The sequence below is a fragment of the Pseudonaja textilis genome, chromosome 10, assembly GCF_049901715.1.
Source record: "Pseudonaja textilis isolate UNSWEBS1 chromosome 10, rPseTex1.2, whole genome shotgun sequence".
NCBI lineage: Eukaryota > Metazoa > Chordata > Lepidosauria > Squamata > Elapidae > Pseudonaja > Pseudonaja textilis.
In genome coordinates this window covers 25,958,902-25,982,553 of record NC_141999.1, presented here as the reverse complement: position 1 = coordinate 25,982,553, position 23,652 = coordinate 25,958,902, and the positions used below count along the sequence as shown (strand labels likewise).

The 23,652-nt window shown below is 58.2% G+C and overlaps 2 protein-coding genes across 9 annotated transcripts; both read left to right on the top strand.

Annotated features, from left to right (window-relative positions):
* The first annotated feature begins 31 nt into the window (after positions 1-31).
* Positions 32-5,946, top strand: PLD3 (phospholipase D family member 3). The gene is given in 12 exon segments (XM_087939384.1): positions 32-90; positions 437-505; positions 1,048-1,295; positions 1,790-1,973; positions 3,034-3,154; positions 3,317-3,444; positions 3,837-4,037; positions 4,486-4,625; positions 4,959-5,124; positions 5,303-5,402; positions 5,583-5,654; positions 5,657-5,946. Coding segments are annotated over 12 exon segments (1,575 nt in total). The 5' UTR covers positions 32-63; the 3' UTR covers positions 5,776-5,946.
* A 123-nt stretch (positions 5,947-6,069) lies between these two features.
* LOC113450329 (RAC-beta serine/threonine-protein kinase) lies at positions 6,070-23,577 on the top strand. 8 transcript variants are annotated; one of them, XM_026721509.2, is made up of 14 exons: positions 11,084-11,207; positions 16,024-16,137; positions 16,949-17,077; positions 17,371-17,482; positions 18,049-18,205; positions 18,418-18,549; positions 19,142-19,207; positions 19,483-19,551; positions 19,627-19,749; positions 19,849-19,977; positions 20,075-20,289; positions 20,809-20,896; positions 21,015-21,117; positions 21,226-23,577. In XM_026721509.2, the coding sequence occupies exons 2-14, from the start codon at positions 16,092-16,094 to the stop codon at positions 21,303-21,305; spliced, it is 1,449 nt and encodes a 482-aa protein (XP_026577294.1). In that variant the 5' UTR covers positions 11,084-11,207; positions 16,024-16,091; the 3' UTR covers positions 21,306-23,577. The 8 variants fall into 8 exon arrangements, 7 of the variants coding, with proteins under 7 accessions (XP_087795509.1, XP_026577296.1, XP_087795508.1 ...); XM_026721508.2 differs by lacking the exon at positions 11,084-11,207 and adding an exon at positions 12,954-13,132; XM_087939381.1 differs by lacking the exon at positions 11,084-11,207 and adding an exon at positions 12,966-13,132 and having other exon boundaries at positions 16,949-17,090.
* Positions 23,578-23,652: the final 75 nt, after the last annotated feature.

The following is a 23,652-nucleotide window of genomic DNA, read 5'->3' as shown; positions in this document are numbered from 1 at the left end:
CTTTCTTCCTGGGCCCTTCGCAGGTTCCTCAAAGCTCTTTCCCACTCGGCAGGACCTGAGGAAATGAAGCCCCCAGTTGCGTACCAGAAGGTAACGTCTCTCAGCCACACAAAGGGGTGGGGGGTGGGATTGTGCTGTGGAGGGATCTCTTACCCGCAGGTGATGACAGCCAAGGTGCCCCACTGCTAATCTACGGGGGCGGGGGGGGCAGGGCAAAGACTTCAGCAAATAAGAGGTCCACACAGCCCCTCCCCAGCAAGTGTGGCTGAGGTGAGTCTGCAGAACTTCTTTCTGTTTGCTTGATGAAAGCCAAGGAACCTTTTCCCTCGGAGGCTGTGAGTGAGATTCTGGCTGGCCTGTGGCTTGAAGTGGGCCTATTCCTGCTCCGTGGCTTTTCCCCGTGGTTGGGAAACTTTTCTGTGCTTCTTCCTCACAGCTCAAGACACCAGAGAGCCCTCAGGAGTTGCTGCCCCTGGCTGAGCAGCCCGGGCAGACACTGCGCCAGGTGGGTCTTCCACTGCGGTGGCATCTCTCTCTGTTCTTTTCAAATGGGAGGCCCAAACCCAGAGAGGGGATCAAAAGAGGAATTAAGCCCACACAGTCCTGCTGTCCAGCCACCCCAGGAAATCAGCTTCCAGGGAGGGAGGGAGGCTAAAACTATTTTGCTTGAGACCAGCTAGGAGAACAGAATCTTGCCCGTCTGCTTGTGCTGGTCCCCCTTCCGTAGAAGGGTTTGAGCTGCTTCTACAAGTTTTCTCTCATTCTGGGCTTTAAAATGCTCCAGCCCCTTTTGCCTCTTCCTCACTCACTTTACCTGCTCCCTTCTCCACTGGATATTGGCCTGCAGGCTGCTTCCAGACCTTGATGGGTTGGTCAGCAGGCATGGAACGGCTCTGCTCGTCCCTAAGAATCCTGAGTAATGAAAGCAAAGCAGTGAGAGCCAACCAGCCCCCCGTCGTCCCCCGCCCCCCCGCCCCGCTCCCCCAGAGCACACACGGGTATTTGTGGCTACTGGGCCGGACTCTGAGCTTCCCTCTTTCTTTGCAGTTCCATGGCTCTGTCCTGGGGAGGCCCTGCCACAGCATCTCTGCGTTGCGTCCTGCAGAACCACCCAGCCAGTCTACATCCATCCTGCCCTGGGATTTCCAGTGCATGCTGGTGACGGCCATTTTGTCCACTGTGCTGGTGGTGGCCCTGGTGGTCCACTCCTTCTTCTTTCCCTTGCACAGTTTGGCCACATTAGGGAATGTGCCATTGTTCCCACATGTGGATCCCGGGTGCAGCGACTCATGCAGGTATCGGCTCTGCTTGCGATTTGCTTGGCCCCGGGGCTCAGGTAGAGAGATGTCATGTCATGGTCAGCTGTAAATGCTCCTTCTCTATCAGAAAAGCTGGCGGCTTTGCTTAAACGTGAAGAAGACTATTCAGTTCTGCTGGTGGTCCTTCCGGGAAAAAGGGGCCTGGTCACACGAGAGGCCAGGCAAGGGGCCTGGGAGGGGGATTGGGATTCTACCTGGACTGTCTTGCCTCACCCACTTCTGGATAGCAGTGCCTACACCCCCTGCTTGCATGCCAGGAGCCCACTAGCCCCACGGCTCCCCTCCCTCACGCAGTAGAGTAGGGCCACACCCAGAGGTAAGGCTGGGAGACTCTACTGCTGCTGGCTAATGGGTACAATCCCTCAGACTGAACACCTTCCTGGGGTTCAGCATAGGGGTTATGGGGCTTCCCGGCTCAATGGGCCTACAGTGTGATGTGAGACCCTTGTGGAACCCAACTCATCCCTCAGGAGTGTGCTGGTGGAGAGCATCCCTGAGGGAGTGATCTACGATGACAACAGCACAGTCGCTCTTTCGACATTTGAGACTTGGCAAAGCCTTCTGAGAAACGCCAGGAGCTCGGTGGACATTGCCTCTTTCTATTGGACTCTCAGCAACCAGGACACCCACACCCACAACCCTTCAGCCAGCCAGGTGAGGGGAGGAGCACAGACGTCCCGGGCTCGTCTCCAGAGAGGGGGAGGGTCATGCTTGGAGGAGGGATCAAGCCCAAGGGCAGATGGTCAGCAGATGGTCCCCAGGCTCAGGCAGAGATGGGGCCTTCACTTTATCCAGCGTTCCTGTGGGCAGGACAAGGACCAATGCGTGGAAGCGTTGCAGGAGATCCAGAGCTGGGCTAAGGGGAATGTCCTGACCGTGAGAACTACGAGAGAGTGGGTTAGCCAGCGGTCTGGGACAGTTTAAGGTTCCTTAGACTGCCTCTGGGATCTACAACTGCCATTGGGCCTAGAATAGCATCTCTCAGCTGTAAGAAGCCAGGTCTGGGCGACAGTGGCTTCTTCCATCTGGGAATCCTGTGGCCCCTGCACCTATATTCATTTACAGCTCCCAGAATTTCCAAGTGCACTTCTCAGGTGCGTAAAGGTCCCAGCTCGGTGAAGCCTCGCCCAGGCATTAGTCTCACTGGTTGGTTTTAACAGCTGGTGGCTTTTTTTTTTAATCTATCAGCCACCTTCAAACCTCAAGGCTTTTCTTAGGCACGCATGCTTGCTAAGAAGACGGGAAGGGGGCTGGGGCTGGCAGAGCCAAGAGGCAGATGCGGATTAGCCCATGGGGCCATAGCCAAACCCACATGCAAAGAGGCGGCTAATTACACAGGCGTGGAGCCACGTGTGGCCTTGCAGTCCGTCAAAGCTCCCTTTGAGGGCAGCGGAACATTCATTGGTTCAGACTTTGGTTACAGAGGGAGAGCAGAGAGCCGCTCTCTCATTTTGACCACTGTCCAAGGAAGTGGAGAGGAGGCTGGGTGCTGTTCCCATGGGAGGAAGCAAGTTCAGCAGTGGCTAAAACTATAGTCAACAATGAGGGGGTTGAGCCTGCTTTGCTCTGCCGGCCCAGGCTTCGTCTGAGGGGCCATCGGGTTGGGTAGCATGGGGTGCATCATGTGCCCCCTTGGGGAGGGGGCCTCCTGGGAAGAGGGTCCCTATCCCCAGCAGTTCTCTGCTGCCTCCCGGACCTTTTGCTGTCCCATCAGGGGGAGGATGTGCTGACAGAGCTGCTGCATGCGACCAGTCGAGGGGTTGTGTTGCGGATCGCAGTTAACCCACCTTCTGCCCGGATACCCAGTACCGACCTTCAGCTCCTGGAGAAGAGCGGTGAGTTTCCGCCATAGCAGATTCAAGTCAGTTAACGGACAGCTGTAGGTGCTGCGGGTGACGGCTCTGGGTCTGCCAGGCTGAGTCCATCCCTGCCCTTAATTAGGGCAGAGAAGATGCTGAAGCTGTGGCCCAGTCAAGTCTCTGCTTCTAAACACACAGGGGCCCAGATCCGCCAAGTGGACTTGCCCAGGCTGACCCGGGGAGTCCTGCACAGCAAATTCTGGATTGTGGACCAGCTGCACATTTATCTTGGGAGTGCAAATATGGACTGGCGTGCCCTTACGCAGGTAGTGCCCTCTTGGTCAGCCTGGCTGGCCTTCCCACACCCAAACCTTGAGGCTCCCGATGAGGGTTTGGGTGGAGCAACTAGGGGTCTCCTTTGGGGTCACTCTGCAGGCATTCTCCGTCCCTCTTCGGAGGCTTTCTAAAGGTTCCAGAAGGCAGGCTGCCTGGCACCATCGGGCAAAACCAATTTCCCCAGGTGTCGCAACAAAATTGTTGCTTTATGACTTGGTATGCTGGAAGCCAAGAGGACCTCTTGCTGTTTTGAGTCATTCGGAAGCGCCCCCAGGATAGTGGGTGCACCTGTTGAATTATGTGCCTGCAGCTCCTTGTGTTCCATGTGGGGACAGGAGAGAACAGCTAGGTGTGCTGGGCCCATTCTCCTCTCTGGTGCCAGGTGAAGGAGCTCGGGGTAGCTGTCTACAACTGCAGCTGTCTGGCCCAGGACTTGGGGAAGATATTTGAAGCCTACTGGGCCCTTGGGCTACCGAACGCCACCATCCCATCACCCTGGCCGGCCAATTACTCCACCCCCTACAACAAGGAGACACCCCTAGAGCTGAAGCTGAATGGCAGAGAGGCTGCTGTCTACTTTTCGGTGAGGACCTACCTGCGTGTGGACACGGATAAGAGTTTTGCTCCAGCAGCTGCCAGGTTGCTCATGGGACTCTCTGATCACACTCGGTGGGAGAAACATCTTCCTCCAGGTGCAAAAATGATCGTTTCTGCTAAGAGGCTAGAAGAGTAGTGGGCTCTTCTGATGGATTGGGGTGAGGGTCCCACCAGCCCTTCCCTGCCCAAGCAGGGACACAAAACATAAAAGCTCGATTGTTGCTGCCCTCCCTTTGGCAGGATGAAGGGGCTGCTTTCCCCAGCCCTGGGCAGGCCTGGCTCCTCCCAGCCGGATTTGGCCCTTGGAGGGGAGCTGGGAGGTGCCAGTTCACCACCGCTGTACAGGGCCAAATGCCCTCTGCCTTCCGGGCAACTTTGCCTGCTTTGCTAAAATGATAGTGACGTTGAGGGGGGTGCTCTTTTGTGCTGCCCAGAGTGCCCCCCCAGCCTTGTGTGCCCCCGGGCGGACGGCCGACCTCCAGTCCCTGCTGAGTGTCATCGAAGGGGCCCAGGAGTTTGTCTATGTGAGCGTGATGAGTTACTTGCCCACCATGGAATTCTCCCACCCCAGGAGGTAAATTGGAGGAAAGCTGCAGTGGGGGAAGATCATCCCAAGCATTTCGGGTGGCGCTCCCTCTCTCACAGCAGCCCCACAGAGGCTGGCGTGGGTGTGCTTGTTCTCAATGGGGACCATGAGACGCCTCGGCATCACTGGACTCTCCTCTTGGGAGCAGACACGGGCTGCCATGCGGGATGCAAAACCAAGGCCCCTCCGGTCCACAGAAAGACCCCTCTCCATAGAACGGGTCCCTGGTACCAAAAGGTTGGGGGCCACTGGACTAGAGGATCTCCAAAGATCCATCCAACTCTTCTTCTGTTCTGATTCCAACCTTGCTGCTCCCCTCAGGTTCTGGCCAGCCATCGATGACCACTTCCGGAAAGTGGCCTACGAGAAAAGAGTCCGCCTCCGCCTCCTGGTCGGCTGCTGGAAACACTCCAAGCCAAACATGTTCCCCTTCCTGCGCTCCTTGGCTGCCCTGCAGGACAATCACACCCACTACAGCCTGGAAGTGGTAAGGGGTCCCAGGGCCAGGGAGACACAGCCCTCCTGTTCCCGAAATGAGGGGTCGCCCATACTGGGAGTTGCTCCCGGCTCACCAAGGAGCCAGGGGTATGGGGAGGAAATCCCCCCCACCAGTCCAACAAGCCCCCTCCCTAACCCATCTCCAAGCGCCTCCCTTGCTTCCCCAGAGGCTCTTTGTGGTGCCAGCAAATGAGACGCAGGCCAAGATCCCCTATGCCAGAGTGAACCACAGCAAGTTTATGGTTACAGACAAGGTGGCTTACATTGGTAAGTTGGGGCAGCTCTGGTCAGCATACTCTGGGAAGGAGGGGGGAGCAGGCAGGGGAAGAGGAAGCTGCAGCAGCATCCAGGTGAGACTCGCTGGAGCTCCTGCCAGAGAAACAGCTTCTCTTGGGGGGGCGGAATCTCTCCCTCACCTCCTCCTCCTCTTCCTCCTCCTCCACGCAGGAACCTCCAACTGGTCCGGGGACTATTTCCTGCACACGGCAGGCTCTGCCCTGGTGGTGGCTCAGGGCCCGGCCGGGAGCAACCCACCCTCCGGGAGCAGCTGCAGCACATCTTTGAGCGGGACTGGGACTCCAGATACAGCCGCCAGCTGGACCCGCAGGGCCCGTGGGAGGCTCTCTGCAGTGCCCGCTAGGCCCCGCCTGGCGCCCCCCAACGCGCGCGCGGGCGGAGGGAGGGGGCCCTGGCGGGCTGGGGGGCAGCGCTGGGTCGAGGGGGAAGGGATCGGTTTCCGCTGCGGGGGCGCTCCCCCCCCGCCGTCCAGGCCCGGCTTCGGGCGATTAAAGGCTCGCTTTTCAGCCCCTCCCTCTCTGTCTGTGGCGCCTTGCTTGCTGTCTTTGCGGCCGACCGCGGTCGTGGTGGTGGGGGGAAGGGGGCGGGAGCTCGGAGCGGCGGGCGGGCGCCGGAAGTGACGCCGCGCCGCCTTCCGGTGCGGCCTGCGGGAGCCGGTGCGGCGGGGTGAGCGGGGCCGGGGCCGGGCGGGCGATGAGCCCCGGGTGCCGCGCCACGAAGGGAGGGGCGGGTCTGGGCGGCCGCGGGGCGGGGGCTTCACGCGGTGTCGCTCTCCGCAGGCATTCCGGCCGCGCCGCCTGGAGCAGCGCGATGGCGTCGGTGACGATGGGTGAGTGGGCGCCCTGCCCCTTCCCTCCCCTGCTTGGGCGGGGGTCGCCGTGGCTCCCCTTCCCTCCCCCGCTCGCCCGGTTAACGCCGCTGTTGGTCCCGCAGCCACCTCGGAGTGGATCCAGTTCTTCAAGGAAGCCGGGATCCCCCCGGGCCCCGCGGTCAACTACGCCGTCACGTTCGTGGATAACAGGCGAGTGGCTCCTCCGCGCCGCCGAGTCCCCGGGGGGCCTCTTCCTGGCCCTGCCGGGATGGAAACTTAACGAAACTAACAACGTGGACGGACAGAAAGAAAGAAAGAAAGAAAGAAAGAAATCAAGGGGAAAGTAAAAAGCTCAAGGAAAGAGAAAAACGGAGCGTTCTTCGCAGCAGTTATAGGCACAAATATATTTTAACTTTTCTCTTTAAAGTTACATCGTTACTCTTTTTTCAATAATTCCTTCTATAATTTACCCTGTCTAATCAAAGCTGTAAATCAAAAGTTTATTTTTACTCACCCGTCCCCCCCAAAAAAAAGTTTCTGGTCACTAATAAATTTAGGCAATTTTGGCAACTTCTCCAGCCATTTCTCCATAAGGGGGAACTCTTGAATATTGAAATCTGTAATTTTTCTAGCTTTTCCATTAGTCTTAAAGGAAAAGCTCTGACTTCAACAGAATATTGATCTTTATGTGTTTATTTTTCATATTTCTTAATGATCCATCTTTCTCTTTAAAATTGTCTATATCAAAGTATGTATTTTAATTCATTTTTAAGCATTTTTACACGTCCATCAGAAGCTTGACAAAATCTCCCTTCATGTTGTTCACGCTTCCAAGATAGGCTTAAGTGCCATTATATCTTCTAAATGGAGCCATCTGGCACTTCACTTAAAGAATTTCTCAGTACCTTGTAGAATCATAAAAGGATTTGTAGGAATGGTGGCTTATAGAGTTAACCATTGCTGTCTGAATCCTTGTAGGATCCAGAAGAATATGCTGATGGACCTCAATAAGGAGATCATGAATGAGCTGGGTATCACGATAGTTGGCGATATTATTGCCATTCTGAAGCATGCTAAAGTGGTATATCGGCAGGTAGGTTCCGTGGAATTGTTGCCCATCTTTGCTCTGCTTCATACATGGAGGCCTCGGACATGTATTGAGTCATGGTTTTCAAGATGATCTTTCTGATACTGAGACCAATATAGGGCTTTGCGGGTGTCTTAATAAATCTGGATTGTGCACCTGCGGAAGTGCCCTGGTGGCGAAGATGCTCCCCTCCCATTCAGAAGGTTGACAGTCCTAGGTAGCAGCTAGGTATTTCTCAGGGCGCCAGGAGAAAAGACTGCTGCAAACTCCACACAGCCATCAGAAAGGGCATCCGGCCAGTAAAGGCTTCATTCAGCCATCCCAACTCCACTCAAAATTAAGGGGTTACAGGATCGTAAAAAAATACAAAAAGATTGTTACCTGGGGATGCCAAAGTGCAAGGCCTAGTGCAAGGAGACTGTTGTGAACAGTGCACACGGAGAGTTTCTGAGATTAGGCCTGTCTCCCCATAGATGTTAGTCTTCAAGCTTTGGAGCAAAGAAATTCTGAAAGGCTAAAACTCAGGTGCTTGGAGAACTGCATGCCACTTTTGCTTCTGAGGCTCTGCTGTTCCTCAACCTGCCTTTTCTTCAGAGTGCAACAGTTTAACCTAGTAGGGGCCTGATGCATTTCTTCTGGTTTGGTGGCTGTTTTGGTGCATCCTGATCTGCTTATGATCACTTTATTATTGTGGGCATATTCTCCTCCAGGAAATGTGCAAAGCTGCAACAGAATCTGTGGCCTCCAGCCAAACTGCTTTGCAATCTGAACTCCGCAGGAATGCTAATACTGGTGAGTACAGGTTGCCTGCGTTGCTGATCGCAGAGTCTCAGCTGAATCCAGACCTCTGTGGTGGCTATTCTTTACAATTGTGATCTCACCAATTTCTGCAGCTGCCACCAGGATGATTGCCAACAGTTTAAGACGAGACTCTCCACCTTCTACTCCTGTTCGGAGGCCTGACACCAGTGCCTCCAAAATCTCCATCACTGTATCCAACAAAATGGCAGGAAAAAGCACCAAAGCAGGTAATTTTAAAAATCATGGCTGAATGTATTTCTCTGCTGGCAACTTCTGTTCCAAGTGGCTTCACGGACCCTACAAAACTCTGCCGTTGTATGCAGCTGTTGCTCAATCCTATTTCTGAGGAGTGGGATAGGAGATGAATTAGGAATGCTGCATTTGAGGAGAAACTTCATTTTTTTTAGCCTTAGCCTTTCATTTGCAAGATGAAGCTCCTGGGGTGTTATTGGGCTAGGAATTGTGCAGCATCCTATGTGGCATTCCTCCTGTCTTCAGGGCACTTTATTGCGGAAGTGCCAGGAACTTTTAGGAACGAGCCATGCTGGTGGGGTCCAAGCCTGCTGGGCAGGGAAAGGGGAAAGGGCTTCATGTTCCCATTGCTACAGGCGTCGGATAACCTTCATAAATCAGTGATGGTTGGAGATACGTTTATTGTTTTTACCTGCTGCAAGAGAGTAGGGAAGGAAACACATAAGCTAAAAACTCTTGCCACCTTCATGGAAGTCAACAAAAGTTAAATATTATTTTTGTATAACACATGAAGCATTATTCCCCATGCCGTGATTGGATGTGCTCCTTTCGCTGTTAAGAGTATTAAGGTCTAGGCTTCTGTTGCTTCCACAAAGGTAGAATTGAGCTGCTCAGCTGGAGGACCTGGAGCCAAAAATGAAGAAGCCACCCAAGAATCTGAGCAATTTCTCTTTTCACGCCCCAACGGCTGTGCTTGTCTGCTGGGCTTGTCCTGAGCAGAAGCAGTGGGGAGTGTTTCTTGTGGCATTTGCAGGCAGCATAAGAGCATCCATTGACCTGCGTCTGCTTGCTTATGTCTTCTTGTGGTGGCAGCTGTTTGCGCTCCTCGGGCTGAGAATCCCACCATCCCAATGAAGCGGCGCCGCGTCACAGCAGAGATGGAAGGGAAGTACATTGTCCACATGCCCAAAGGAACGACTCCCAGGACTAAGAAGATCCTGGAGCAGCAGCAGGCAGCAAAAGGTACTGTAGCTGTCTTTTGATTTTGGGGAGGGGGGCAGGGTGTTGCTTCTTTGAAGGAAGGAGGTTGTGGGAAACCTGAAATGAAAGCGGGGTAAGGATATGTAAATTGAGCACTTCAGAACAAAATTTTGATCAGGACAAACACGCCATCAAGCAAAAATGGCCAATTAAGAGCATTTGTTCAAACCAAATCTCTTTTCATCTAATGGAGTTGTTTTGGTCACTGAACTTTTTCTGGTCTCGTTCGCAATACTAGGCAAGGTTCCCTCCAGACGATCCTCTGCTCCTTGACTCCCTTTTGTAGAGAGGCACAACATCTCCTGCCTCCATTTTCTTTGAAGGGAAACTCAAGGGCCTCCTTTGGAGCAGCTGGGGGGCAGGGCCATAAAACAAAGAAATCTGTAGCTGGGTTGTTTTCTTGGGAAAAGCCTTCCCTTTTCTAGTCATTTCATAGTGCAGATGTTGTATGCATCCATGTTTGTGTTCTCCGTCAGGTTTGCAAAGAACTTCTGTGTTTGACCGGCTTGGTGCAGAGACAGGTGGAGACACAGCAATAGGAAGCAAGGTGAGGGGGCAGGGAGGGGGGGGCTCTTCTTTGCAGTTGATGGCAGTTTCTCTACTTTTCTCTCTGGTGTGTGGTTTCTGCTGACTCGGTGGTCCCCAACATATCCGGTGCTGACCCAGGTATCCTGGATGGAAGGTGGCAGTTCTGACCTGCTGGGCTCCCTGACTATGCCTGGATGGGGCCTGCTTTAGCGTGCCCCTCCCCGAAGAATGCAGCTACGGCAGGTTCTTTCTGGGGAGTGCACCCTTTGGTGGGTGGGAGGGTGTCTTGTTTCTGACATGGCAGGACTGGGCTTTCTGGTTGGTTGGATCTGCTTTTTGCTTGCAGTTCCTTTCTTTCTGTGAGAACTTGTTGCGACAGAGCAAGCTATAAATGGCGGAGGGCTCTTGTCACGAACTATTTTTGGTTGGAGGTTGCAGCAGTTGCTGGTGTCAGGAAGACGAGCATGCCATGTCTGCTGCCCCCTTACACTGGTATAAAATCATTTTAAGAGTAGAGATCTGTAGGGATTCTCTACATTTAGGAGTAGAGCATATGAGTTTGGTTGGAAAAATCAAAAGTCTGGTAATGTCTTTTCCATCTAACCTTTTATTAAAAGGATTACGTTTTTGTGAGCTGTAGCTCACTTCAGATGCATGAGTGGCTAAAGTGAGATAAGATATAAGCAGGAGAAGTGGGAAGGGAAGACTGGCTAGTTATGTAGACACAGGTGAGGCAGATCACCTAGAGTGCCTAGTGCAATAACACACTCTACTGTGTGTGTGTGTGTTGAGATCTTCTGAGATTGCCTAAGGCCAGTGGTACCCTTAGCCTGCCAAAAGCAGAGGGACCCACAATTGTCCAGCCACTAAGCTCTGCTCTGACTCTCCACAGCCCACAGGAGTGTTCAGCCGGTTGGGGGACGTGCAGGAGGACAAAGCGGCTGACAGCGATGACGACAGCTCTGTGCTCCAGTATGCAGGAGTGCTGAAAAGACCTTCCCAGCCCAAGGAGAGCTGCAAAGTTGGCGTCGCCATCAAGGCCAAAGCTACCAGCTCTGAGCCCAGGCAGGTGGCAGCTGATGCCGCTGCCACCACTGTAATCCGGCGACGGGGGAGCAAGAGTGTGGCTGGACCTGCCACTCCTGCCAAGGAAGGGATGCAGGGCTTGTCTCCTGCCCCGGGCAGTGTGGCCAAGAGACTGGGCAAGCGCTCGCTGAAACTCCTTGAGGCCCAGGACAGCAGCGTTACCAGTTCCAGGAGCAGGCCGGACTCTTCCTTCCGAGTCACCATAAACAGAACTTTAGGGAGCTCCAAGGTAAGCAGCTCCAGCCCTGTGGAGCCCCCCGGCGCTCAGATGGACCACACGGGCACCGTCAGTGTCTTTAAGAGGCTGGGCAGGAAGACACTGTGAGCCTGGCCTGGGACCCCACTTGGAGGGAGCTTCCAGCCGAGGAGGGCAAGCGAGTGTGTGTGTGTGTGTGTGTTCATCTCTCCCGTTGGCTCCCTTTGTGATGGGGGGGGGGGGGGCTGCACTCCAGAGCCAAGGCAGATCTGCTTCTGCGAAGCCCTTGGTTGGTTCTCCCAGCACTGTGTCCAGAGTTGCTTAGGGCCACACACTGGTTGAGGCATCTGAAAGGCCAGTCCTGGCAGGGTGCGAGCGCTTAGATGGCCTTGAAGAGAAAGCGAGGGGTTCTGGGCAGCCCTCTGAACACACCTTTTGTTTTTTCTCTGCAGGTGTTTGCTCTTCCCTAGGAAGTAGTGTCCATAAGAGAGACAGGCGGTCCCTTCCTTCTTTTTCCCTTCTCTGTCCTGAGCTTTCATCTGCCGACCCTGGAACTCGCGCATTCCAGGAAGGGCAACTGACTGGGTGCCAGGCATTTCTTTTAGCGGATGCTGGAGCTGTGCCATTGGTCTGGCAGCATTCTGGGTTTCTTTCCTTTCCTTTCCCCGTTTTCTTAGAATGGTTGAGAAATGCCCCTCCTTGTCTTACACGTCAGGATTCCTGACTGGCCTAGCTCGGTTTCTTTTGCTGCACTCCTGGATTAAGCTGTTCTTGGATTGGGTGTGTGGGTGTGCAAATGGCTGCACCCGCATTCCCTTAGACCTTTTTGAGCAAACAAAAGCCATCTCATTTTCCTCTCTTTTGATGTCTTGAGGCTTTTCCCTCCGGCACCTGCCCTGCTGAAGGTGGTTAGCATCAGTAAGGACAGGATGGGACGGCCACCCCCCACCCCACTTGTGGCTCTGGCAGTGTGTCTTGGGAGGGGGCGGAATCCTGGAGTTCAGCAGGCACACACCCTCCCCCGGCTGGCAGGATTTGAGGTAGGCCAATCACAGCTTTGGCCTTGGCCTTAGGAAATGACAGGGCACCACAAGTTTAAGGAGGGGGAGATCTGCTAGGAAAGGGTGCCCGGCACTGATGGGCCCCTACGCTTTCCCACTGGAAGAAGCCCCAGCTCCTTTACAGAAAGTCATTTGCCCCCACCCTGGCAAGATCTCCAGGGGGATCTGGGGCAGGCAGGGTCTTCGGCCTCCGGCAAAGAAATTCCATGGATGCCAGCAGGTCTCAAGGCAGCCAAGGGGAGAAGAAGCCGGTCCATGCTGGGGGAGGGGTGATTCTGCCCCCCCGCCGCCTCACAGCCGCCCGGGCGGAAGGAGGGTGTTCAGGGGGAAGCAGCGCTGCCTTCCCCCCCCCCTCCCACGGTGTCCCACCTCCTTTCCCCCAGGGCTGCCGATTCAGACCGGCTACAGACCCAGAGCTGCACGCCGGCTTAGCCGGCAGCGTCTAACGGGACTTCGCTGCTTGAAAGCGGGTTTGTCAATTGGAGTCTCTGTACACTGGGATGATGCGAGCTTCAAGTTGTACCGCGGCCGCGCAGCCCTCGAGCCGGGCCGGCGAGCGTACGCTCAAAATAAACGGTGTTTCCGCTCTGCTGGTGTCGCTCGACTCTTCCTTGCGTGGCGGCGGCGGCGGCAAAAGCTCCTGCCTTCCGGGGTGGGGGGATAGCGACCGTCTGCGCATATGCGAGAGGACGCGTCGTTTGCGCAGGCGCCGAGAGTCGGCAACGCGCCTGCGCAGAGTAGCGAAGGTTGGCTGGTGGCGGGTCTGTTGTCGTTCCTGCTCGCGTCCCGGCCGCCCTGCGTGCGAGTCGGGAGAAGGCGGGGTTTGCGGGCGCCGTCGGACCTGACGCGACGGCAGCCCTGAGGATGGCCCCGCGGGGACGCCGGTAGCAGCAGCAGGTGAGGGGCAGGGTGGAGGCGATGCCCGGAGCCCCCGCTGCCTGGCCGAGAGCGCCGGCGCCGGGCGGCCGCGCGCGGGGCATTGTGGGATGGAGGCTGAACCATCGGCCGCGCGGGCGGGGGGGAGGCGCGGGGCGGACGCTGCGATCGGCCCGGGCCCGGGCGGCGTTCCGCGGTCCTCTCGCTGTTGGAGCCGCTTGGCCCGCCCGGGCTTCCCCTCTTGGGGCCCTCGGAGCCCGGCCGGTGAGCCCCGCTCCCTTCCCGCAGCGCTGCCCTAGCGGCTGGCAAAGCTGGATCCGAGGCGGTCCGTGCAGCCCCTCCGCTGCCCGGGCTGAGTGGGGGCTGGCGCTGTTGGGGCGGGGCGGGGCGGAGCCGGCGGCCGGGCTGGCCCTTGGCCCAGGAGCGCTTTCCCGCCAGGGCCGGTGGAGGCTCCCGGGAGCCCTTGGACTCTCGGGCTGACCAACCCGGGTGGGGGGGGGGGGCCAAGGGGCCTGGGACATCTACTCTCCCCGCGCAGCCTGGTGGGGCCGATGGGGCTGAAGGAAGGCAACCGCAGAGGGGGAGCCCAGCCCCGCTGGGGGCTCCGGGAGAAAGAATGCCTGGATTCTGGCGAATAAGGCTTTAACAAACGCCTGGCGCCCTCCCCTTGCAGTCGGTTTCAAGGTGGGGCAGAAGCTCAGGCCTCGAACATCGCCGCCCAAAGTCCAAGCAGCAACGTGGGATTCAAGCCTGGCCTGGCCGCTCTGGGAGTCAAGAGAGACCCACGAGCGGAGTGGGGGGCCCCGGGGGGGGGGGGCGCAGCCTGTGCAAAGGAAGAGCCCGCCGCCGGCTGAGAGGCAGCAGGTGCCCTGTGCCCGCCATGGGACTGCTGGTTCTCAGCAGAGCTTCCACATCGCTGCCCTTAACGTTGCCCCTGTGGAGCACGCAGAGGCCCCAGAGGGTTTTTCTTCCCTCTACCCTTCTGCCTTGCCGGAGGGTAAGGCAATGTTGCTCCCTCCTGGGGATTCCTGACAGCCTAAATGTCAATCAGAGGGTATGACAGACAGCAATCATCTCGCCCTGCCCACCCCAAGTGCACATGCATGCAGGCACATCCCACCTCTGATCTCCCGCTGGGAGCATTGGCAGGTGTGAGCATTGAGTTGATGAAAGCCCTTCCGTCTCTGGGCAGCAGAATGGGGGCTTGAAAAGTGGCTGTTTGCCGTGTTACACAGAATTCGTTTCTAGGGAGGAGGAAGGCATTTCCCCCCGCCCCCGTCCTGGGTCCCGCCTGTCAACCAGAGTCCTTTCCGTTTTCCCAACTTACTTACGACTAGAGGTGCCGTGTGAAAGGGTACCGCTTGCTGTAAAGCTGGTCCAGGGTCCTCTGCCACCTGAAAGGGCCTTTTGTCTCCTGGGCAGATTGGGGCCCACTGCCCGACCTTCCCTGCGTGGTTTGAGGAAGGAAGGCAACACAGCCAGCTGAGCTTTCTGCTCTTCTCTGGCTATCTCTGGCAGGAGCAGAGCCAATGGGGGGGGGGGGGCGCGCTCCGGTTCTTTTGCCCAAGCCTGGATTGAGCCTTCTGATCCCTTCGTTTCCAGTCTTCCGTAATGGACTCCAAAGCTCTGATGCAACCCCCTTGCCGTCCCTGTCGCTCTCGGCCTCTGTAGCAACAGCACATGGTTCTTCTGGGGAGCCTTCCAACTGGGGCGAGGAGATAAGGTCCCTCTTTTTCACCTCCAGCAGCCACAGCCAGCAGGAAAGGGCACAGGATGCAGATGACTGAAAGTGGTTGTTTCACTCCATCGTGCCCTGCTCAGATAATAATAGCAACAGCGCTTACCTATATACCACTTCACAGTGCTTTACAGGCCTCTCTTAGCGGTTTACAGAGTCAACCTGGGTGCTCCTAACTCACTGTCCAGTTTTGAGCACCCCGATTAAAAAAGCACAATGCAAACATGAGACTGCCAGGGCAGTCAGAAGGCTGGAAAGAGGTGTCTAGATTGAGTATGTTTAGTGTGCAAACCAGGAGGCTGTTATACTTTTCTAGTCTCTGGCGGTGAGACCGCAGAAGGAACGGCATTGCTCTTGGTTTCCCCAGAAAGAAGGAAGGACCAGCACCAAGAAAGGAGGGTCAGGCTAGACATTGAGAAGAACGTCTTGACTGCACAGTGCAAGCTGTTGGCCAGTTGAGCAGGTTGCCAGGGAAGAGGCGGTGGGCTCCCCTTTGCTGGGGACCTTTGCACGGAGGAGGCCGAGTCCCGTCCCATTTGAGTGCTGCCCACGTAGGCCGTTCCGTAAGATGGCTCCTCTGGCTTGTGACATGGGGCTCTTAGGCTTCAGAAGTGGCTTCCTTTGCCTGCTGAAGAAGCTGCAGCTCTGCCTCCTCTTCCTCATCCCCCGGCATCCTTATTGGTGGTGGTGGTGCTGACGCTGTGTCTCTCTGAACCCTTTGGCCCATGGGAGACGTGCTCCTTCCCAGGCATTTTGTCTGTGTGGTTTTTTTGCTCAAGCAAGCTTTTCTGCGATCAAGCCTTCATAGGCATCTGTGTGCGCCAGCAAAGCGTGCAAGTAGCAAGCTGCTTCTGGAAGGTGCCTGGTGTTGACTGTGGCAAGTCTGTGGTGTCCTGCGTGGTTATCCTGGCCGCCTGCTGCTGGCCACGGCTGCGTGGGCTTGGCGCTCACTGGAAGGACAAGGGGGGCTAGTGGCAGCCCTGGGGCCTTCAATCGGCCCTGGAGTTTAGCCGCCGGCCAGTCCAGATGCCGGGGGGGTGGGGGAGCCAGGCTGCTGTCAGCTGTGGCTTCGTAGAGAATTTCACAACGTTGTTCTGCAGTGCTGGGTGGGGGGCAGGGCTCGGGGTGGCCTCCGATGTTCTCAGGACGGCAGCCATTCCCTTCTCCCCTGCAGGTCGCCAGGAAGCCTGGGGCCCACCTGGCAGGCAGCAGCCCCTCTCCGTGCCCTGTGGTGGCAGCAACATGAGTGAGGTGTCGGTGATTAAGGAGGGATGGCTGCACAAGCGAGGTGAGTGGTGCCCCGCCTGCCCTGTGGGAGACCCTGAGCTGCCAGCGGCGCTTCTCCCCCAATGGAGGCCCCCGGCTTTGGCTGCAGCGGGTGAAGGTCATCGCCTCTCCTAACCCCAAGGCCCGAGCAGCCTTCCCAGAGGCAAAGGCCCTCAGCCACCGGGCTGCATTTCTTCTAGCCCAGGGAAGACCCAGCGGGGGCCTCTTTTGCCCCAGTTTGGCTCTGTAGCCTGTGCTCCTAAGGGGCTTCTCGGCCCTCTGAGACCCGCTGCTGGTAGGGCAACTCAAAGCCCATCTTGGCAAGAGCCCCTGGTCACCCGGCAGGGCTCCTTCCCCTCCCCACTCCCCTGAGCTGCTGCTGCTCCTCCGGCCCTGGTTCCTTGCAGACAAATATAGACCGCAGCTGGGGGCTATTTTGGTCCCGCCGTGGCCTGGATGGGTGGCAGGCCTCGGTCTGCTTTTGCCAAGCGGGGCTTGGACAGAAGAGCAGCCCACCCCCTAAAAGCTCTGGGCTGAGCTGCCCTCTGCCTGAATCCAGCAGGGTTCCTGGAGCAGCAGGAGCCCCCCCCCCCAAACCTCTTCCTCCAGTCCGTGGAAGAGACGCCTCAGCTGGTCAGAGTCCCCACCTGGCAAGGGACACACGAGGATCTGTTCCTCTGCCAACCTTTAGGCCAGGTGGGGGCTTGCAGGGGTGTTGGGCCAAAGGTGGAGGCTGATGGGGTCACCCCTCTATGCCTGCCCGTCCTGGGCGATGGTTGTTGGCTGTGTGGGCCCAGCGTGTCCCCCTGGGTAACCCCAGAACGACTTTCCAGGGGAATACATCAAAACGTGGAGGCCCCGATACTTCCTCCTCAAAAGCGACGGCTCTTTCATCGGCTACAAGGAGAAGCCGGAAGCTGCCGATCACAGCGCACCCCCTTTAAACAACTTCTCTGTGGCAGGTGTGTTGCCCAGGTTAGCTTGGAAAAGGTGGGCGGGTGCCCTCCAGCCTCCCAGGGGCCCCGGCAGAGGCTCTTCCCCCGCCTGGACACGGGACTTGGGTGCATGAGCAACGGTTACCCTGGCGCTGTCCTCCTCCTCCTCCTCCTCCTCCTCCTCCTCCTCCTCTCTGCTTTGGGGACAGCCGCCCTGGCTGAGCCTGTGTGGATCATGGCCGGGGGACTGGGCCAGACCGGAGCCCCATGGCAGGGCCGAGGCTCCAACCTGGGGTCCTTCTCCTCCTCCCTCCCCCCAGAATGCCAGCTGATGAAAGCCGAGCGACCCCGTCCCAACACGTTCATCATCCGCTGCCTGCAGTGGACGACGGTCATTGAGCGGACCTTCCACGTGGACTCCCCAGAGGAACGGTGAGTGGCGCCCCCCGCCCCCTCCCTGGGCCAGGCCTGGTGCCAGCCTCCCGAATTCCTCCTGACCTCTCTTCCTGCTTGGCTCTCCCCGGCTGCCCTAGGAACAGGGAGAGGCCTAATCGGGCCTTTGGGGGGAAGGGTGCTGCAGGTGGGCTGTAAAAGTTGGGGTGCTTTCCTGCTTACTGCGCGAGTGCAGCTACTCATCCAGTAAAATGACTTTGCTCTATAAAAATGGAGTCTGAGGACTTGTTTCTTGGGTTTTGAACGGAGGCACATCTGACCCCTCGCTTCAGGTGTCACCCGGGATTGGAGTGGGGGGGTCTGTTTGGGGTTGCCTCCCATCCTCCTGCGGAGTTCCGCATCCAACTCTCACACCCCAGTCGTCTTTAGGCGCCAGAAATGCCAGGCTTCCCTGACTGGGGCAGCTCCCTTACCGGCAGCGGCGCATCCTGCCTTAGGCTGCCCCCTCGGTTTGTCTCGGCTGCCTCGTAACGGAGCCGGCCGGCCGGCCTTGGAGGGCTTCTTAAGGGTGCTTGGCACCCTGAGTGTCGGTTTGCTCTTCCCAGGGAAGAATGGATGCAGGCCATTCAGATGGTGGCCAACAGCCTAAAGACCCAGGCGGCGGAAGAGGAAGACAGGATGGATTACAAGTGTGGCTCCCCCAGCGACAGTCCAGGGGCCGAGGAAATGGAAGTGGCTGTGACCAAGGCCAGAACCAAGGCGGTAAGCGAGGCAGGTCTGCGGGAAGGAGACGGCTGCTGATCTTGGCTACTTGAGGGCTGTGGTCAAGTTACGGCCGTGGGATTCCAGGGATTTTACCCAAAAGGCTTTGCTCAATCAGTCAAGGAGCTCCTCCCTCTCTCTCTCTCGCTCGCTTTCTCTCTCCCTCGCTCTTTCTTTCTTTCTTTCTTTCTTTCTTTGTTTTCTGTTCCCAGACCATGAGTGACTTCGACTACTTGAAACTCCTGGGAAAGGGCACTTTTGGGAAGGTCATCCTCGTACGGGAAAAGGCCACCGGGCGCTACTACGCCATGAAGATTCTACGCAAAAAGGTCATCATTGCCAAGGTGGGCAGAAGCTCCGGCCCCTCAAGAGTGCGGCAGAGAGAGTGGAGAGACTTGGCCAGGCCAGCAGTGGGTGGCCTTGGGGGACCCGCCAGGGGGCTGCTGCCCAAGAGCAGACCAGGGAGCGGGGAGGGTGTCCAACGCTCTTAGAGGCCAGAGGAAGAAGGCCCCACCCTGCCCTGGAGAGGACTGACCCAGAGCCCTTCCTCAGAAAACTTGGTGGGGGGGGGGAGCCCTTTGGAATCGGGGGTTTTCTGCGCCTCCAGAGAGAGAGAGAAACAAGCTCTGGAAGTATTTACCGCTGCTGCTCAGACAGTTGGATTCTGGGAAGCCCCCTTCCTCTGCCATCCCAGAGAAGAGCGGATCCGAAGGATTCCCCTGCGCGCTCCCCCATTTGGCCAAGGAGCACTGCCTGTTTCAGCCAGGGGGCCAGAAGGGCCCGTCTTACGCCCACCAGCGGTTCCTCTTCCCGGCCCTGGGGAGGGTTGGCATTCCTGCCCTTTTCCTGGAGCCTGGAGAGGACGGCTGTGGCGGGCGGTGGGGGTGGGGCTGCTTGCCAGGTGCACTGGGTGAGGACGCTCTTCCCTCTTCCAAGGATGAAGTGGCCCACACCGTCACGGAGAGTCGAGTGCTGCAGAACACGAGGCACCCCTTTCTCACGGTACATGGCGGGGGGCTGGCCATGATCCAGGGGGCTTCAGAATACTTCCCCTAGCCAGAAGCATCCTTTGCTTCTGGTTGAGAAGGGCGCTCAGAGCCAGCCAAAGCCTGGGGTCCTGCCCCAGGGGCCCAGCCCCTGAGGTACCCTCCTCCTCCTCCGCCTCTCCCCCCATGAGGCGGCACGGGGGGCTAGGCCTGGGGCTGGTTGGACTCAGAGCACAGGGCCAGGGTGGGCAGGGGGCCGCTTCTGAGGGAAACCTCTGCTCCTCTTCCTAGGCCCTGAAGTACGCCTTCCAGACCAACGACCGCCTCTGCTTCGTCATGGAATACGCCAACGGAGGGGAGGTGGGTGTCTGCCAGGAGCCCCTTCCTTGGAGGTGCTGGGCCTGCTTCTCCCTGACCCGCCTGCTTCCCTTGCAGCTGTTCTTCCACCTCTCGCGAGAACGTGTCTTCACGGAGGAGCGTGCCCGCTTCTACGGGGCTGAGATCGTTTCTGCCCTGGAGTATCTCCACTCGCGGGATGTGGTCTACCGTGACATCAAGGTGGGGAGGGGGGTCCAACGGGGTGGCCCCCAGGCCAGCTGTGGGGTGGGGGTGGAGGGCTCCCCTCGGCTGGGGTCCAACCGCCTTTGTGCCTTTCAGCTGGAGAACCTCATGCTGGATAAAGACGGGCACATCAAAATCACGGACTTTGGGCTGTGCAAGGAAGGCGTGTCCGATGGAGCCACCATGAAGACCTTCTGCGGGACACCGGAGTACCTGGCCCCAGAGGTATTGCGGGAAGGGCGGGTCCAGCCTTGACCAGCCTCAGAGGGCCCGGGGCTGCCTTCCCGGGGTTTCCCATCCCCCGCTGCCCTTGTCCCCGCAGGTGCTGGAGGACAATGATTACGGGCGGGCCGTGGACTGGTGGGGCCTGGGCGTGGTCATGTACGAGATGATGTGCGGCCGGCTGCCCTTCTACAGCCAGGACCACGAGCGCCTCTTTGAGCTGATCCTCCTGGAGGAGATCCGCTTCCCCCGCACCCTCAGCCCTGAAGCCAAGGCCCTGCTGGCCGGCTTGCTCAAGAAGGACCCCAAGCAGAGGTGAGGGAGGTCCCGCCGGCTGCCCTCCGAGCACCAGCCTGCCTTGGGCCTTTGCTTGCCCGGGGGCCCGAGCTATTGGAGTCAGAGGCCCTTGGGCTTGGCTGCTGGACGTGCCGGAGAGCAGGGGAGGCCAAGAGCGGGATCTGGCAGTGTGGGGGAGGGGTGTTCTGTCCTCAGATTCAAAGGCCAAGCCGTGGCTGGCGTGAATTTGGCATTTGTAATAAAATACAGTTGACTTCTGTGTTTTAGAGGTTGAAATAAACGCTTAGCGCATAGTTTGCACAAACGCACGTATAACGCGAGCGCCCTCCTCTGGGCAGAAGATACACCGCGGGGGTGCTGGGGTGCAGCTGGGGGAGGTGGCACTGCCACCCTGAGGAATTCCCCCTCCTTGTCTTCCCCAAAGGGTAAACAGGCACCTCCTCGGCGTTTGCCCTCCCCCTGAACTTGTGGGCACGCTCACATGGCCATGACTGTCCACGCACACGCAAAGCTCTTAACCCAGCCTTTTCTTGCCAGGCTGGGGGGCGGCCCCAACGACGCCAAGGAGGTAATGGAGCATCGGTTCTTTGCTGCCGTTAACTGGCAGGATGTGGTGCAGAAGAAGGTAAGCGCTGCGGTGCTGCCGCTGCCGCCACCCTTTCCCCCTCAGGGCTCTCCTGGGTGGGAGGGGGGCGGGGGCAGAACCCCCCATGGGGCGAACTAAGCAGGCTCTCTCCCGCCAGCTCATCCCCCCTTTCAAGCCCCAGGTGACGTCCGAAATAGACACGCGGTACTTTGATGACGAGTTCACAGCCCAGTCCATCACCATTACGCCCCCAGACCGATGTGAGTAGGGGGCTTTGCATTGAGGGGCAGGCCGGGGGAGGGGGCTCACCTGGTCCTTTGGTTCCGGCTTCACCAGGAAGCCTCCGCCCGGGCTGTTCTTGTCCGCAGACGACTGCGTGGACCCCCTGGACGCCGACCAGCGGACGCACTTCCCTCAGTTCTCCTACTCAGCCAGCATTCGGGAGTAGGGCTGCAGCGCCTCCGGAGAGAGCACGGGGCCGGCCAGGGCCACCCACCCCGTCTGGCTGATCCCGGCTTCCCATTCCTGGGAGCCAAGCGGAGGAGCCTGGACCTGCCACATCGACCCTTGCAGTCAGGACCAGCTGACTCACTTGTGCCCAGGTGTCCCTGCCCCCCATACCTCCCCCGCCCTTTGCCTCTGGGCCACCACTGAATGTCCCCTGGAAATTGCTTTGGCGTGTTTGGTGGCTTCTGAGGGCTGCGCTCGGGCACCGCGTTGCGTTGGCGGAAGGCGGGAAGCACCGTTCACTGCCTCACGTATGGGCTGCCGTGGTGGCCTTGGTGGCTTGCAGGGCTGTGCTAAGAGAGGCAGAGCCCCGAAATCCCAGCACCCCAGGGGATAGTGGCCGGCTGGCCGGCCAGCGCTCAGGTGCCTCTTGAGGACAGTTGGCTTTGGGTGGAGCAGGGCAACCCCCATGCCTCCGTGGGTGCCGCTGTTAAGAGGAGTGCGGAGCTGCCCTCCAGGTAATGGGGAGCTGGCCCCCACTTAGCACCGCGGCCTTTCAAGGAACGCCGGGGGGCCGGGCAAAGCAGCTGCACCCTCCTGGCCTGTGACAGTCTGTAGCTGCTGCTTGCAAGGCCCAGGACTGGCCCTCGCTGGAGCGATTGGGCCCAGCTGCCCCTGCCCAGTAGTTCATCTGAAGGGGGCTGCCCGTGTGCAACTGGGGCCGGGGTCTGAGTTCCCTGGCCCAGGTCTTGTAGTGGCCCTGGCAGTGTTTCCCCCTCTCTCTCTCCAGCTGTGGAAGATGGCTGCCTGCCTCTCCCATCTCTGGCCCAGTGGGGTAGGCAGCCCCCTGACCTCTGGCCCTCCTCCTCATGGCTGCAGGGCCCTGCCTTGGGAGGAAGGGGGCCTTTTGCCTTGCCCCCCAGGCCTATGTGGCTTGACCGGGGAAGAAGCAGGCAGCCCGGAGTCGCTCGACTCTGCCAGGGCGCAGGTGCTGCTCAGCTGAGTTGCCCCAGAGGGCCCAGAAGCCACACAGCCAGCCCCCCTGCTCCCCCCTTTGCTAAAGAGGAGGTTGTGATCCTCTGGCAAGCCTGGCCGGGAGGTGGACTGACCTTCCTGAAGCTGGGGAACAGTCCGCAGGGCCCCCCGCCCCCTGTGCAAGGAGTGGGAGGCCTCTAGGGAAAGGGGCTTCTCCAGCTGTGCTGCTGGCAGGCCAGAGCAGTCCCTCCTGCCCACCTGTGTGGTCTCTTGGGCAGGTACCAGAGGATGCCACCTGGTGGGCTGCTCTGTCTGGCTCTTCTCTTGACCTCAGCAGCAGCAGCAGCAGCAGCAGCCCTGGGGTTCCTGTGCTCCCTGGGTTTGGGGGACCTGCCCGCGCCAGAGACACCTGCGAATTCCACCGTTGCTCTGGGCTCCATCACAAGTCTTCTTTCTCCAAAGGGGGGGTGGGGTGGGGGTGGGAGGCAGGCAGCACGAACCTGGCTGCAAACATCCATGGCAGCAGCCCGGCCTGGCTTCCCGTGTCTCAACTCTTGCAGGCAGCCAGTGGCAGTTGCCCGATTCCACTGTGCGCAGCCCCCAAGCAGGAAGGACGGGGGCTCCCCCAGGGCATGCGGCCTCCAGGACTCCCTCCGGTCAGCTGCCCCTGGTGCGGCCTGCTTGCCTCGCAGGGTGGCTCCCATCAGGCACTCCCGCCCAAAGCCCCCTGAGAGTCGGGTGGGGGAACCCGGGCTGCTCCAGACCCACCGTGTGGCCTTCCTTCCACTGCACCCGAAGTGCCGGCAGCTCCCAGGCCTCCTTGAGCCTTTGGGGTCTGCCCCTCAGACCAATCGGCCCAGTTCGGCTCCCTGGACTTGCAGGGTGCAGGGCTGGGTGGGACCCGGCCCTCTGGGACACTTGGGGTGGGGCAAGAATAGTTTCCCATGTTTGCTGTAGTTCTAATCCAGGTTGACTAGTTGAACGTTGCCCCCGTCAGACGGGAGTGAAGCGCCCACTGGGTTGTAGCACGTTTTCTGCCCTGCGCGCTTCCCCACTGCTGGGAATCAGCAGCACTTCTGGGCCTCTGCAAACCGGGGCAGCTTGAGATTCTGAGTTCCGTTTGTAAAATAAAGATAGCTGGAGTGTTTTTGTAAACGTGGCTGATAAGCACAAAAACTGGAAAGGCCTTTTTTTTTCTTTTTTTTTCTTTTTTTTTTTTTTTGGTAAACCACAGAATTGCCTTCCTCTATCCTCAGATTTGTACGGTACAAGCAATAAACTATGTTATTTCTTGGTTATACGGTGGTCTTTTTAATTTTTTTTTATGTTTATTAAAATAAATATTTATGAAAATTTTAAAGCAACACCCAAGC

What these genes read in the sequence shown, in the direction of transcription:
- LOC113450329 (XM_026721509.2), top strand. Translation starts at nt 16,092, where the DNA reads ATGAGTGAGGTGTCGGTGATTAAGGAGGGATGGCTGCACAAGCGAG. An exon ending in CGAGGCACCCCTTTCTCACG is followed by an intron (nt 19,208 to 19,482) that starts GTACATGGCGGG and finishes TCCTCTTCCTAG; the next exon opens with GCCCTGAAGTACGCCTTCCA. An exon ending in AAGAAGGACCCCAAGCAGAG is followed by an intron (nt 20,290 to 20,808) that starts GTGAGGGAGGTC and finishes TTTTCTTGCCAG; the next exon opens with GCTGGGGGGCGGCCCCAACG.